This window comes from Garra rufa, chromosome 19 (genome assembly GCF_049309525.1).
Source record: "Garra rufa chromosome 19, GarRuf1.0, whole genome shotgun sequence".
Taxonomy (NCBI): domain Eukaryota; kingdom Metazoa; phylum Chordata; class Actinopteri; order Cypriniformes; family Cyprinidae; genus Garra; species Garra rufa.
In genome coordinates this window covers 10676721-10694319 of record NC_133379.1, presented here as the reverse complement: position 1 = coordinate 10694319, position 17599 = coordinate 10676721, and the positions used below count along the sequence as shown (strand labels likewise).

General features: G+C 36.3%; 1 protein-coding gene across 1 annotated transcript in view; it reads right to left on the bottom strand.

Annotated features, from left to right (window-relative positions):
• gabra3 (gamma-aminobutyric acid type A receptor subunit alpha3) overlaps window positions 1-17599 on the bottom strand; it is a 254861-nt gene that overhangs the window by 69521 nt on the left and 167741 nt on the right. Inside the window, exon 8 of the mRNA XM_073824286.1 lies at window positions 1119-1324. Within this exon, the coding sequence (XP_073680387.1) occupies window positions 1119-1324 (206 nt within the window). The remainder of the gene's footprint in view (window positions 1-1118; window positions 1325-17599) is intronic.

The following is a 17599-nucleotide window of genomic DNA, read 5'->3' as shown; positions in this document are numbered from 1 at the left end:
TTAGAAAGTTTAAGTAAACGTTTAAGCAACTATTTAAATGTACATTTATACATATTATTTAGAAATATAGCAATAGTGTGTTAATAAATGTTTTATTAACACATATTCCTACTGTAATTCATGATTAATTTAGGTAGTTATAAAACATTTAGTAGCTGTCAGTTAACTGTTTTTGGGAGCTCGTCTAAAGTGAAGACTATTTATGCCTTGTAAAGCAGCAAAAATGAATATACATCAATAAAATAAGAAAATAAGCAAAACATTTTGCTGTAGTAAGAAGGTCGTCTTGCAAACAGTGAGTCAAAGAAGCGCCAAGTGTGTCAAATTTTAAATAAATTCTACATTTCAAACTGAAGACTCACAATAGGCTGAAATAGAAAATCTAATATATTCAACAAATGATCAAAACATTTTTTTATATCAGATTCCAGAGGCTTAGATTAATGTTACTGCTAAGTTATGTTTTCTGGAGGTGTACAGGAATTGTTTTATTTTTCATTTTATAACAAGTGTAATGATATATAAAATTTCGGTAACACTTTATTTTACGGTCTCTTAACTAGTTGCTTATTTGCATGCATATTACTAGAATATTAACCATTTATTAGTACGAATTAGGCACATATTAATGCCTTATTCTAAATGACCTTATTCTACATTCTTAATCCTACCCAATACCTAAACTTAACAACTACCTTACTAACTATTAATAAGCAGCAAATTATGAATTTATTGAGGGAAAAGTGAGTTAATAGTGAATAAGTGTTCCCTATTCTAAAGTGTTAGCAAAATCTCATTTTATAACTGTTAAGTATAATACTTAATTTAGAAATGATTAATTAATCATGCATACAATTATTAAAAACATTAAAGATATGCTTATAAATCAGGAACAAGCTGAATTTATAAACTGTCTATTAATGTGGGGATTATGCTTTATAAATTTGTGACTTGACTATTTACTAATGCTTAACTAATGAGTCTTAGCATGCAGCTATTATAAAGTGTTATTTAAAAAGCTAACTTCTTTTGAAGTTTTTCATTTGATAGCACCTATTATCTTCATGACACAGTCTTATAGGATATAAGCACTCATATGTACTGTACATTCATCTTACCCGCATCTCCTGGGCCTCCTTCTGACCATCCCAGGCCCAGCTGCGTTTTGTGAAGTAGTTGACAGTGGCAAACTCAATGAGAGCGGAGAAGACAAAAGCGTAGCACACTGCCATAAACCAGTCCATAGCTGTCGCGTAGGCCACCTTGGGAAGTGAGTTCCGGGCACTTATACTCAGTGTGGTCATGGTCAGGACAGTTGTGACACCTAAAAACAGAAATGGGTAAGCGTTAGATCAATGCAAGTATGTGATGGTTAAGATTACAGAAAATGTAGAGTAATCTTTTTACATGTCAATTGTAGTTTCAGTTGAGTTAGCCACCTGGAACATCAAATAAACCCACTCCAACATGCAAACTCCACACAGAAATCTTGAACCAGGACATTCATGAGGTGACAGCACTATCCACTAAAAAAGGTGCTCTATGGTCTTAAAACATCTAATCAACTGTGATTAGAAAGTTAACTGAACATTTGTGAGAGTTTCAAGGACAGGTGCTTTTATAATATAAGCCACTTTCCTTTGTGAAGTGTTTTAGTTGATTTCACCTCCAAATAAAAGCTCTCAGCAATGGGATTCATGCCAATACACAAAGTGTCATAGGCTAAAAAGAAGCATCCTGGAGTGATGGAAGCTTTTATAGGAAATGGGAATAAACACCAGAAAGGTATTGCTGTGAAAGCACAACAGCATTCATAAGAAAATATTATGGGCGTTAGATCGCTACATGTATCAGAGGCGAGTAGTGACTTTTTTAACCAGGCATGCTGTCTAATTTATTCATTTGTCAGAGATGATAAATAAGAAACACCATTGCAGCCGGTGTTGATGCTGTTTCTTACACACATGCACACAAGTAAACCAAGTGTCCATGTGTGAGTGCTACGACAAACCTTACTGCAGAATGAACTAGCAAAATAAATAAATAAATACATAAAAAAAAAAAAAACACACAAGATAGAAGTGTTCTACATTTGTCATATCCATGTGTAGTTTGGCGTGCATATGGCTAATCACTTGATGTTTGTTTGTACAGTTACTATGCAAAAACCCCATTTGCATAATCTGAAATAGTTTTAAAAAAAGTGCTTGCTTTTGCAAGAGATGCATAATGTTTTGCATGATGTGTGCATGTTTTGTAGTTTCCGAGTTTCTACACATTTTTCATGTTAAAATATCATACTTTTCCAGTCTTAAGTTTCTAAACCTCTCAGTAGATTTTCTGACCATATTTAACATAAATGGTTCATACAGCATTATTTTCAGCTTTATATTTGGTCTATAATACAGTAAATATTGTTATTTTCTAAGGGGCTTTTTATTGATTTTCTCCAAGTGACAACATACAGAGCCTCTTTTTGTGCCCTTGAGAAACTAATTAAATGTACGTGGGACTGTTTTAAATGCTTTTTATATAACCTATTCCTTTGTTGTCCACTGCCATCTTACTATAAATAAAACGTGTGCATGGATGCATAAGAATTAACAGAGACTTGCTAGTATTTCTAATATCAAGAACTAATTTCCAGTTTAACACATTATCTTTGGCAGCAGAGAAATTATGACATAAAATTGGCTGATGGCATAATATGGCATAATATGCCAAGTTCATTGGTCTTTAAAAAAAGACTGGTACAGTAAAAAATAAAAGTGTTAAAAAAAAATGTTTTCATTAGGGAATCATATTTTAAGGCCTTAGGTCTGTGGAAGCCAAGAAACCACACCGCAAAATGGGCTGATGGCACAATAGGTGCCTCAGTGTGAATTGTCCTATATGCAAAGTTTAATGGTTTCTCGTGCACACATAAAATATATATTTTTTAATTTTGCAAAGGTCCCTGGGGCTGTGTAATACAGCGCTAAGAATGAGAAGAAACCCAAAATGCTTATAACCTGCATATTGCATAAAGAAAAACTGCACCTTGATTTCATTCAGTCATGTTTGACAATCACTAAAGAACCAAATGTTTCAAAAATGAAAGCGATGAACTGATTAAACTTTTTTACTGAACATGTTATTCATTGTGTGAAATTTGAGAACCAAAACTGTGTTATGTGTACTTAAGGCTTGTGTAAATAATATTCTATTTTTAATTTTGTGCATACACAGTACAATTTATACACACAAATGCCTCCTTAGAATATTGTGTGTCCAACCTAGCTGCATGTGGCTCTGTCTGTGAGAGTATTTTTAGGTTAGCACCCACACAATTTCCTAGACTATGCAAATACGTGCCCTTTAATTGTAATCTTGGTAGAGGCCATAATGTGTATATGAATTTTTTTTTAATTTGTAATACCTGTTCTTTTGAAATGACTCAACATTTGGCAACAGACTGCTGATGGCAGTAAATGCAATTAAACTTGCATTTTTTTCAGAATGTCAAAATACTTGGTTATACTCTTCCTGTATATATAAATTAGATGAGTCTTGGCCAAGGTATGAATTTCATTGTTGGAATATGCTTCCACATGGACCATTGCTGATGTTTGGATTCATGAGACTACTGCTCTGGTGAATCTAAATTTCAGTAAAATAACTGACAAGATAAATAGGTTACGCTATTAAATTATGGCCGTCGATTCTGCAAAATTAAATTTGATGATAAAAAATAAATAAATAAAACAAAAAGGCTCTGAATTGATGCCATATGTGCAATTGTTTCACTTGGTCTGTTACTGCCCACTGGCTTAGAAGAGAATGCAAATGAAAGACACTGATATATTATTACCAGGGGGCATTCTAACTGCACTGCAAATAAAACTACACAAGAGTGCTACATAAATAAAACATAGCTATATAATGTGTAATATATGGTGTGCTGTTGAAAAGAGGCTGCTATTCAAATGAATACTAAGCGCTGTTTGCTCCCATAAACGTCAGCGGCTGACAATTAAATTGAAATCTATGGCTGATGAGGATCTGTAGAGTGTCAAAAAGTCGAATTGAAAAGAAGATTCTCATTAAACTTTTCATTAGGCACTATCTCCATCTGGAAATGGGGTGAAAAGCAATGGGAACATTAGAAAGAATGTCACACAAGACGCTATTGTCTCTGCAGAGACGGTTGCCTATTATGTGCAGTGTGAGTCGAAACCATAAATTACACATTGCACTGTGGAGCTGTGAAGAAAATGACAAAACAGGATTATCTGTGTGAAATGTCAGGTTAGACCCATCAGAGGAGATCTGAGGAACTGGCAGCTATCCAGAGATTGATTAAATATCAGTCTCAAAGCGATGTTTGTGAGATGATGCATCAGCCTAGATATACTGACGCAGGGTGGAAGAGATGCTTTCTTCTCTGCATAATTTGAACAGTGGCCAATGCCAAGGTCATTTTTCAAGAACTTACTTTATGATTCTTTTTACCATACAACCTGGGAGCCTTATACATTATATAAGGGTTATCGTTATATATTTTTTTCACATTAATCTACCCTCAAAACCCCATAATGTCAAAGTGAAAACTAAATTTGTGAAGGCTCAGAGACCCCAGAGATTTGCCAAATATAGCAGCATAAAAAATTGCATCAACATAAGTGGTTGAATCTTTCTTACTATGACACTTTGACAACAAATTTAGCTCAGGTGCATTTCATTTCTTTGGATAATCTTTGACATCTTTCTACACTTTTATCCACCTGTGGTAAATTTAATTGATTAGACATGATTTGGAAAATGACATACCCGTCTAGATAATGTCTAACAGCAGAGAAATGCAAATCAGAGCAAAAATCAAACCATGAGGTTGAATAAATTGCCAGTAGAGCTCAGAGGTATGATTGCGTGGAAGCAGGGATATTTTCTCATCTTTTGAAGAGCAGTGGCCTCTATAATTCTTAAATGGATGGTGTTTTTGAGCTACCAAGGCTGTTTTTCCCAAAAGCATTGTAAATTGGCATCAATAGTCTCTATGATGTACTCAGGCTTACAATACTTTTAGGAAACACAACCTAGGACTCTTACTAGAGCTGTCTAGAGAAGAGAAGAGCCTTGGTAAGATATTTAAAAAATCCACATTGTTTTATTTTAGCCTTCAAGGGGCACCATTATTTTGATGAGCTACTGGCACTACCTGTTGCAATTTTTACCAGAATTCAATTCAACTCAACTCAAAAACACTGACACAATGACCACAGTTACTGAAAAAGTTTACAAGTGGCGATGAGAGTAGTAGTAGGCTTAAACCAAATGCCGGACTATCAATTTTTCCCCACAAGGAGTCTAAACGCCACCGTAATATTGAGTGAAATCCACACTGAGAAACTCCTTTAGTGGCTGTGGCATCCTGACAAGCCTTGAGATGTTTACATCCTGCCAGGATGCATCTAGCGTTTCTTGTCTCTGCCATTTGGTAAGGTCTTTCAGTAGCTGTGGTCTACTAAAAGCCCCAAAGACATCAGGGCTAAAGTGGAGCGAACAAAGACATCCACAGGCATCCTCCAATTCTTTTCTCCTCTTCTTATCACTAGGAAAGCAGTGAAGACTTACATTGCTTCTCTTGTTGCCCTTTGACTGAAAATGTGCACAATTTTTCATGGGTTTTCTAAAACATATTACAGTAAGAGTCATCATTTACGTTATATTAAAGGGGTCCTATAATGCTTTTTCTCTTTTTGAATTTTAGTCAGTGTGTGGTGCATATGTTAGGGCATAAAAACCATCTACAAAGTTACAAATCTCAAAGTCCACTCCAAAAGGAGGCATTTAGTTAAAAAAGGACTACAACGGACGGCTTGTTTGGACTACACAACAGAAGTCTGTTTTCCAGAAGCTCATTAGAATATCATTCAAATAAATCCTGTCAATGGAAATTCAAATCGTTGGCAGGTGGGGAGGGACGTGGTGGGGGATTAGCCTTAATTTAGCAGTGTAGCATGGACAGCCACTTCTGAGATGCTTCAGCGAGCTGCAGGGCAGCTGGTATAAAAGCAAGCATTGACTCAAGTGTCCACAAACTGTGTCCGATAGAGGGTCGAAACACGTGCGCAGCCATGGCTGATGTAAACACAAGCATTGACTAGAGTGACGGCCATCGGTTGCCGCATCGTAGCCGCGCTGTAGATGTGTGTAATGTGTGTATGATGAATAAATCTCTTACCAGTGTAGATAGCTTCACTACCCTCATGCTAGAGCTGGTTTCAGGCATGAAAATAAATAAATAAATTAGAATAATAATAATAATATCATGTATCGCCAATCTTGCAGGCTGACAATTGAACCAACACTAATGTAGCATTATATTTGTTCACTCTCTATGCATTCTAGGTGTATATGACTTCCTTCTTTCAGACGTATGCAATAGGAGTTATATAAAAAATTATCCTGGCACTCCCAAGCTTTAGAACGGCATAGACAAGTGTTTCTCAGTCCAATACAAATCCAATAAAGTGCATCGACCCATAATAAAAATTGCCTTGTATGGCTCCAGGGTGGTCAATAAAAGCTTCCTATAGTGAACTGATGTGTTTTTGTAAGAAAAATATCCATATTTTAAAACGTAAGAATCACTTTAATCTAGCTGGCGGTAACAGTTGTCCATGGAAAGGGGCGTGACATGACTTAAACACAGTCTAAGCTGTACGCCAATCGCAACACAGTGAGACTGCTAACCAATCAGAACACATTTCGTTTTTCGGAAGGTGGGCCTTCATCAAAACCAGAACTAATTGAGCCATTTGTGCCAGGCTGGAGAGAAAGCTATTGTAATAATGTGAATTTTGTAAAAAATAATGCATTTTTTGAACTACCATGCATGATAATATGTTCTAGTGCACCCCCAAAACAAAATAAAGACTTTGTAAAAGAGCACAATAGGACCCTTTAAGCCTTTCAAGTCTTAATACCTGCGGTTCCCTTTAAGACACTTAGGGCTTACAGGCAGTAGACAATTAAGGTCATAGTTATAAAAACTAAAGACATTAAATACATGTTCCTATTGACTCTAAAAGGCACCAGAAGAAAGTTGCCCAGGGTCTCTGTTCACCTGCATGAACATGCCATAGTCCTGCTGCATGAGGCATGAGGACTGCAGTAGCAAGAGAAATAAATGGCAAAGTCTGTAATCTAAGCTGCCCAAGACAGTGCTACAGGGAGACAACAGAAAAGACAGGTGTTCAACCTTGCAGTAGAAAACCGTGTTTAACCATGTGTCCCCCCAGACGTGTTCAAGAATTTGCAAGTGCCTTGGTGGAAGAGTGGGTAACATCTCAGTAAGAACTGACTCCGGTGGCAAAAAATTTTACAATACAAAACAGCCATCTATGATTAATGCCAAATCTATGGGCAGTAGTCGGATAGCAGATTGGTGTGCTAAAGCTGCTGAGGTTTAGCACTCAGGGGGGCTGGCTTTAAAGACCTACACAGTACAACCTCCGGGCACCTTGGAAAACATTACATTTAGCACGGCTTGTCTACCAGCCTAGCCGCTCCATTACTTCAACGTCCAGCCAGCAGCCTGAGCTGCGTTGTGTTTCATCACGTCTGCAGACATAGGTGTGCGAGCCTTGTTGAATATCAATAAGGGTCTGCTCTACACCTCATTAGAACCTTTCGATTGGAGCCTACCGGCATAACTACAGTGTTTTTCAGCACAGACACAGCTGAGAACCTCAGGGAACATTGGTTATTAAATAGTATAGTCAACAATAGAATAGATCTTTGTTTTTATTGATTAAAAAACAACGATAAACAGTTTAGCCACTCTCTAGGATTGGCAATGTAAAAACTGACACATAATAGCATTACATTAATCTCAAAAGATAACCACAGTGAAGTGATATATACAGCTAAAACCATAGCCATCTTTAAGAAATGGCTAAAAACATATATCTTCTATCTGCACTTGCACTCTCTATTCTATTTCTATTTTATCTACTTGTTTTATTTTTATTAATTAAAAATAAAAACCTAACCCACTAACACTTGTCCTCTGGATTCTATTTTTATTCTAACTACTTGTTTTCCTTTTATAAAAATGACCATCTATCAAGTGTTCTGTCTTCTTTTCAAATATTGTTGCAACAACAAACAAACAAACAAACAAACAAACAAACAAACAAACAAACAAAAAACGTCTCTAGGTTACGTATGTAACCTTGGTTCCTTGAGAACAGGGAACGAGACACTGCGTCCTCTAGAGGGCACTTTGGGGAACGCTGCAGCGTGACTCGTGTCTGAAGAATACATAGAAAAACTACATGAAATGGCCGACGACAGCGTATGACGTCACCGCGGCGCGCACGTCGCTGCCGCTGCGTCACTACTGGGCGACCATAACATAAAAGGGCGCCAGTGCAACACAATACATCTTCAAAGTCTGAAGCTTATCGTCCGAAGCATGGCGAAGAGTCTAGAGGACGCAGTGTCTCGTTCCCTGTTCTCAGGGAACCGAGGTTACATACGTAACCTAGAGACGTTCCCTTTCGAAGGGAACTCTCACTGCGTCCTCTAGAGGGCGCTTTGGGGAACGGATATACCCACGCTGCCATACTGAGGGGAGTGCATGCTATGCCAGCGAGCACTAAGCAACAATTCTGAGAGGAATTGCCCCTACTAGGACGTGGTGACGGCTGTCAAAACATTATCCCCCACGGCCAGAGTGTTACCCACTTACCTGGACTGGGTTAGAACCCAGGGCGCAGCTCTAGGCTTGGAATTAGAGTAATTCCTTCTGGGGGAAATGGGTAAGTTTCAATGGAGACTTAGACTTGTCAGAACAAGGAGCTACCAGAGGTGGGTAGTAACGAATTACATTTACTTCGTTACATTTACTTGAGTAAATTTTTGGGGTAACTAGTACTTTTAGAGTATATTTAAAGATTTTATCCCTTTTAATGTGATAAAGGATGAAATGCCATAGTGTAACATATTTTGTTTTTGTGTGAAACTGTATCTGAATTTTAAATCATGCCATTTTATGGCTTAATATTCTACGTTACATTGTTCAATCCCATTATTGTTTATTTTACTTTTGCAGATCTTAAAAAGGGTTATGTATTGCTTTAAATTAATATTTAAAAATTCTGCAAATACACTAAATGAAATAAATATAATGAAATAAAATTACTTCCTTGATATTTGTTTATATTTGTGTATTAAAAACATTTTTAATTAGACTCCTATCTGATTTTCTATATGTGACCCTGGACCACAAAACCAGTCTTAAGTCGCTGGGGTATATTTGTAGCAATAGCCAAAAATACATAGCATGGGTCAAAATGATTGATTTTTCTTTTATGCCAAAAATCATTAGGAAATTAAGTAAAGATCATGTTCCATGAAGATTTTTTGTAAAATTCCTACTATAAATATATCAAAATGTAAGTTTTGATTAGTAATATGCATTGTTAAGAACTTAATTTAAAATACATTTTTAAAATACATGCACTCCTAGACAAAGAGAAGCTGAAGACGACAAAGATGTATTGTGTTGCACTGGCGCCCTTTTATGTTATGGTCGCCCGGTAGTGACACAGCGGCAGGGCTCTAGACTAACTTTTTGCACTGGTTGCACTGGTGCGCCTAACTTTTTTTCTTAGGTGCACCAGCACAAAAGTTAGGTGCACCCAAATTTTCAACCGAATCACATTCAACACCGCCGTTTTACAAGTTCACTTTTTTTTTACTTTTTTTTTTAATTTATTTTTTTAATCCCTGTCCATATAGGCAATATTGACTTGTAAATGATTAACTAACAATCTGGTCAATATAAAGTTCTTTATTTGAAGCATATTTTTCCCCCAGTAATTTACCCTACTTTGTGTAATAACGAAAACATTTCAGTGAAAAAATAAGTCCAAAACTCTCTATTTTAACATTTTGAACAACAGGGCTCTAAAATTGTTTTTTTATTTTATTTTTATTTTTCGAAATTCTTGTTTTAATTTTTCTCATAATCAAATGAAAGCATAAACATGTATTTATTTTTAATCAAATGAAAAATAAACCTTTTTAATTTTTGGCAAACATATATATGATTTATAAATAGGAATATATAAACACCTACATTATACTGTACAAAAGTAATACAGGACTAATATTGTTCTGTTTCATGTTAAACCGTACTTTTATTTTGACAGGTTGCCGTGAAGTTTCTGTGTGTACAGTATGATATGATGCTTTCTCAAATGAAACGGATTTGCAAATGCAAATGCCAAAAATTAGCGGGAGCGTCACGCGTGCTTCAGTAGCCTATACGCGTGTAGTTAAAAAAAAAATACACGTCTCCACCATTAATACATAGAGGCAAACGGAACATGCAGGATTCATTTTAAACGGTCTTTTTGCCTTTCAGTTTTCATAGACACTAGTCCATATCGCGATTTGAATTAAGTGACAGACCAACTTTTGATTTATCAATCCAGAAATCAACGTATTACGTGGCATTCCGCGCCATAGTAAATTCGGTTTTTATGAATGGAGTCCGCGATCCAGTCCGTGTTTTTGCGGAGGAGGCATTGTAAACGCTTGCCAATGTAGAGACATCCTGACTGCATCACATGCATTTTCAAACGTACACACACGTACAGGAATATCTGGACCACGGCCAATCAGATGGGGGGCGGGATCCGTCCTTTATCTCTGATTGGTTTAGACCATGATATGGGTCTAATGTGTGTCTGTTGTTGAGCAACAGGGAGACTTTAAGAGTGACGGAGTTTCGTTTTTTTTCCCCTCGAACGGCTGGTCGCACCGGTGCAACCTTTGATTTTTTTTAGTCGCACCATTGAGAAATTAGGTCGCACATGCGACCAAATTGGTCGCACTCTAGAGCCCTGAGCGGCAGCGATGTGCGCGCCGTGGTGACGTCATACATATTCTTCAGACACGAGTCATGCTGCGGCGTTCCCCAAAGCACCCTCTAGAGGACGCAGTGAGAGTTCCTTTCGAAAGGGAACTATTGACCCTCTAACACTACCGTTCTCCATTCTTTTTCTGTTCTGTCTTTTGTTCTTTTAATTTATTATTATTAAAAAAAAGAAAAAAAAAAAAAAACTTGTTATGTGTACTGCGTTAGACTAAACGACACTTATCACAACACTTATAAATTGTTGCTCTTTTGTTGGTTTTGATTGCTTCTATTGTCCTCATTCGTAAGTCGCTTTGGATAAAAGCGTCTGCTAAATGACTTTTTTTTTCTGTATTTTTGAATTATCAAATAAATGCAGCCATGATGAGCATAAGAAACATCTTTAAAAACATTACAAGTCTTACTGATTCCAAACCTTTGAGCGGCAGTGACATGGCGTCGATGATCTCAACCAATTTTTTTGTGCCTGTATTTTAAATGGTTTAAAACATATTGCAATATCTGACAGATTTTAAAATGGCAAACAGGTTGTTTGTTCAATCACAAAATTTGTATAAAAAAACTTCTAATATCATGATTTTCTGACAGCATACCTAGTTTAATTTCAATAGATCAAATTATTGCCAAGTTATAACCTCTAAACCATTTTTTTCTTACTTTTGTGACTTTGCAACATTGCAACAAATATTCATGTTAAAATTATGTTTGGTCATGTCTGTGCAAATTAGTCAAGCGACCATCAGATACAATTTTGGTAAGAACTGTACTAGAGAAAAATGGAATTCTAGTCCTGTCGCAATAATTACTTATCCACTTATTGCACAATATATGGACACAATTGTAATAACTTTAGGCCCTTTCACACCAAGGATCATAACTATAATGATAACTTCAATATTTGTTCTAATTCTATGAGTATAGAGCTCACAAACAGCTATAATAGTGACGGTGGTGCTATAGAGTTGGTCCTAGAGATCTCAAAATTGGTCAGATTACTATTCATGACCACCACTATAAGTGTTTCAAATTTCATATTTTTACAATGTGTGGTTCATAGAGCTATACACTCTTAATAATAAAGGTGCTTCACGATGCCATAGAAGAACTTTGTCTAAATGGTTCCATAAAGAACCTTTAACATCTGAAGAACCCAACATATATAATAGAGGCTACAGCACCTTTAGAGCTTGGGCTCTAAATAACATACTGTGTTATTTTGAATCAAGCTAAAAATTTTGAAAACGTGAAAATAGTATATTTTGTGTACTTATGATTCCACACAACCAAGACAACTCCATGGAAGTTGGCTACAAAAATGAACATGAAACATTTGAATGGCTCCTCACGGATATGCGTTTGCACTCCAAACAACAGCAGGCTTCAAATCGCTGATTCTTGTGTAGATTCGCCTAGTGGGAGACACCTGGGGTTGTTATGGCACACTTTTCAACACCTCTCCTCTGGACAAGATAAGGAGGAGTGAATGTTAATAGCAAAAGTAGACTAGAAGAGAAAGTCACACAAGATGGAGTGGCATTTCTGATCGAGGTGGAGAGCATGCCTGGTGGGGCTTCTTCATAGAAGAGCGGCGACCAGTTAATGATGCGATTCTTACCCAGAGTGTGATTGCTAATTAGTCACGTTTATAGACTCATAAGACTCAACTTGGGTAATGGGAAATCAGTCGGATACAACCTCTCACTTGTCTTTATGAAAAGATGTATGATAGGATACTAATTACTGCAGCATTCAGAGCACTCACAGCTTTTTATTCTTTTGACACAAGGAAATCAACAGCCTTTTTTTCTGCTTATATCTTAGCTGTTTCTTCTTGATTACCTTATCAGCCAAATGCTTTAATACAAATCAATGTGATGTTCTGTTCTTAAAACAATGTTCTATTCTGACTTAGACCAGTCTGTTTGGCCCAGTTATAAATTATCTAGATTACATATAACTAATCTAAAAGAAGTCTTGCATATCAGAATACCTTATTAAAAATCTGCTTTGGATTCAAGTAGCCAAGTACACTCTTTAAAATAAAGGTGCTTTAAAAGGTTCTTCAAGCGATGCCATATTCAGTTGAAGGTTCTTTAAAGAAACATCTCTTTCTTACCTTTTTGTAATGTGAAGAACCTTCTTTTGCCACAAAGAACCTTTTGTGAAACAGAAAGGTTCTTCAGATGTTAAAGGTTCTTTATGGAACCATTTAGACAAAAAAAAAAAGGTTCTTCTATGGCATCATGAAGCATCTTTATTTTTAAGAGTGTACTTTAAGCTGAGGATTTCTCTTTCATGCTCAAGTTTTTTCCATTTATTTTTTCTGTTGAACACAAAAGATGATATTTTGCACTAAAGAACTTAATTTTAAGGGTTAATAACAAATTGTATGTATGAATATATGTATTTTCTGTTTAAATAAATGAATAGATTACCAGACTATAAAATGTACAAGCAAAAGAAATGGTGATGCATGCTTAGGAAAACCACTCAATATTAAAATATGAGTGGATATCTAAGCCTGTGTGGGCTGAACACCAATTCTAAGGAGTCTGTCTTGAAGGTTGTGGGCGTACAAAGGATAATAGTGAAGGTGGGCCGCAAAGAATAAGATGGTGAAGATGAAATATGACTATACACCTGAGTAAGCTGCACTGCATGTATTAGTTTCAGCTTAAAAAATATGGACTTAGCACAAGATAAAAGACAACAATGAACAAAGCAAAGGAAGTATTATAAAGAACAAGGAGATGAAAGGGAAACGAAAAACGCATAGAATGGTAACAGTGCAAGAATATAATCAGCATTATTCAACATTTACTGAAGGGAAATACTAATTTTAGTATAGGTGTACAAACAAAAGGAGAGATGGGAAAGAAAAGTAGAAAATAACAGGACTGGAATTGTTAGGGCTCTGTCCTGGCAGCTCTGTTTGTTTTGTCCTTGTTTATTTAACGTTTCTATGTTTGTTCTGTGTATGAGCACACGGTTTTATCTTGTTTATGTTGGCCATGTGCTCCCCTTGTCCTGCCTCCTTGTTTCTCTTTACCATGACCCCTTGTTTAGTCTTTGTCTAATCCTTGTTGAACTAATCTCACTTGTTCCTAGTGTGCCTTCCTCTCTATTTATTGTGTTCTCTTGCCTTTTGTCTTTGCTGCTTTGTTTTGTTCATACTTTGTTATGCTACATTCTCCAGTTATGCTTTAGACTTGTTATGGAATCTGTGTATCCTTACTATCGTTGTTCCCTCTTAGTGCTTGCTTTAATGATTTATCTATTTTTCGTATTCAGTTTTTACTTTTAGTATTCTCTGAAGCTCTGGTCTTAAGTGTGTTACTCTTGTTCTTTGTTTTGGTCTTTTGCTATTTTTAATCATTCTGTTTTTTTTATTTTCATACTGATTATTTCTTTATCTTTTAATTACTTCAGTCTTTTACTCTTTTGTTTTTATTACTGGTATATGGAATTTTACCTTTCCTTGACTTTTTAGTTGTGGCCTTAAGCCATGTTCAATTCAGTCTTGTAGTGACTCCTCTCATTTCTACTCCTACTAATTCTACATTCCTACTAATTTGACCCTTCTCCTTTGCTCAAAAAGAAGGCAAGCTTGCAAGCAGTTCAACATTAAGCACATCAACTTCAAACAGTTATGTGTGTCCTCATCCATAATAAACAAGAACACGCAAAATCACACACATCCTAAAACATCATGTTCCACTTTGAGGAGCAATATATCCACTCTGAAACATGATAGCTCCTCATCACACAAATACAAACACACATACAGGATCTTATGAACTGGTTCCCTTAAGAAGAAAAATCTGAGGATTTGGTGCGGCGCAGATGATGTTCAATTGGCGTGTGGCCCGACTCTCACAGTGCGTTATGGGTTATATCTAGCCGTTAAGAGTACATTGGTTGTGATCGTTTGTGTGGTGCATTGTGGGATTGAATGAATGCACTCAGTAATGTCCACTATGGTTTCGAACACCACTTAAAATGGCCGTCCCGTATAGGGGGCAATTTCAAATACAGCGATAAACAGTAACTAATTAGCCTAATTAACCTCTTATGGTACTGTCTTATTTGCACACAATAATACTTTATCATTTAGCCAATGTCAGATTTCTAAAAGGCTCTATGCTATGCATGTTATGCTATGTTTTTAGAATTCTGTTTTTTCAGGTGTGTGGTCTGTAATCAATATTGAGTCTTAAAGGATAACTATTGGCAAAATGCAACCTGGGCTTTTTTTTTTTTTTTTTTTTTTTTTTTACTGTAAATGAGACAAACATATATCTAAAAGCATAATTACGACAAACGAGCCATTTTTGAGATTGACCGTGATTTAGTTTTGTTTTCAATGGCCGGTGAATGGGAATACTAGGGGCATAAATTTGAGCGCATCAAAATCGATATTTTTCCAACACTAAGAAGGCTCGACACACCATGAAACTTTGCTCGAAGTATCGCCTGGGTCTCTACACATGAACTCCAGCATTGAGAACATTGTTTGTGTACACAGAGTTTACTTAAAAGAAAGTTTTTTAACAACTCACACACTGTTTGGGTTTCCGCTCGCAGCCATCTTGCCAGTCAAGAGGTGTCGATCTCCGAATGCGAATGAATGGACTCCATAGGACGAAATATTAGGCTTATATGAGGCTCTTTTTAAACCTAGAAGGTTAATATTGTTTTTCACTTGCAACAAAACAACGAATTAGCCGTGCATTTATATGGAAATATGCTTTAGGAGCTATCCATCCTCGCATTCGAAGATCGACACCTCTTGACTGGCAAGACGGCCGCGAGCGGAAACTCAAACAGTGTAAGTGAGTTGTTCAAAACCTTTCTTTTTAGTAAACTCTGTGTACACAAACAATGTTCTCAATGCTCCAGTTCATGTGTAGAGACCCAGGCGATACTTTGAGCAAAGTTTCATGGTGTGTCGAGCCTTCTTAGTGTTGGAAAAATATAGATTTTGATGCGCTCAAATCTATGCCCCTAGTATTCCCATTCACCGGCCATTGAAAACAAAACGAAATCACAGTCAATCTCAAAAAACGGCTCGTTTGTCGTAACTATGCTTTTAGATATATGTTTGTCTCGTTTACAGTAAAAAAAAAAAAAAAAAACAGCCCAGGTTGCATTTTGGCAATAGTTATCCTTTAAGGGGAGACACTGCAGGCAAAAACACTGTTTTTCATGCACCTGTCAAGTTTGAGATTTTAGGCTTTTTGGTGTTTCATAAAGTGTTTTTTTTTTTTTTTTTTTTTTTTCTCAGACTAGTGGAAGGAAAACACCCAAAAGACACTGGGTGCTTTTCATTTCTTATTTTTGCATCCTCGTTTCCTTTCCTTGCTTCCTTTCCTCGCGTCTTAGCTCCACCCCCCTAGGATACGAGGGAAGGATTTAAGGAAAGGAAATGAGGACGGAGGAATCAAAGGAGGAGCATTGGAATATTCTTGACCACTCAAGCGTCATCAGCTGCGCTAAAGGGATCTGCCCATATGTTGTTAAAGTTCGTTATTTAAGGCATTCATAATAATAATTAACAAAGCAAGATGCCCTGTTTAAATATATGACATTATTTACACTGCAAAGGTAAAATGTAAATGTAAATTATTATGACATATCTGAAGGGGGAGGAGTGGGTCACGTTTGGTCGATAAAAAACTTCCGCATAGGATACACCCGTGTATCCTCGCTCAAGACTCCTCAGGAAGCCTCCTCACTCCTCGATCCTCGCCTCCTCACAGTGCAATTAGAGAATTGAGATGTCCTAATTGAGAGGTCATAAGATGGAGGACGGAGGAGCGAGGAAACGAGGAGGGATATTGATAAGCACCCACTGTTCAGTGTTTCTTTTATAGCACTTTATCAATTTGTGTCAATAGATTTCAATTACAATCCATATTTTAAAAGGACATTTTCTCAAAATTAGTTTTTTCTCCTACACTGAGCCATAAATCTCCATTTCAGTAGCACTTACACGCACCAAACTTTACATTTTTATTCCTGTCTATATTCTGAAGGTTTTTACGGAGGGATTTGTTCATATATAATTAGCTTCATTTTATACATTTTATACCCCCAAAAATGGTCAAAATTTGAAAAAAAAAACAACAACAACAAAATAATGAATTATAGAATGACGATACGAGACACCCAAAATCCCCTCTGTAAAACTAACTTCATCCAGTGTTTAGATTTTTGTACTAGAAATGTGTGCACATTAGCACATATTTCATTAAATAATGCCTAATTTACAGGGACAACTATTTTTTATTACCCTATTCACCTGTAGTTTCTCACCTTAACTTCATAAGACACAGTAAATTACTGTGCATACTGGCATTTTAATACCAGTCAGACATTAATAAATTATATGTTTTACAATTCCTCTTTCATGTTTCACCGTTTTGTGTCTTAGGACTCTTATTTTGATACTGTATGTAGTTCCTGTTCTCAAGGTTTTGCTTGTTTGGATTGCTTTTTTTCATTAGTTCATGGTCTGTTTTCATAATTAATCTCCAAAACAGCTTATCACTTTCAGCTGTTCCTTGTTTCATCCTGTGTTATTTTGTGTATTTAAACCCCAGTTTCCCATGTTGCTTGCTTTTTGTTGTGCTGAATAGATGTTGTGTGTGCATGTTTTAGTTTTTA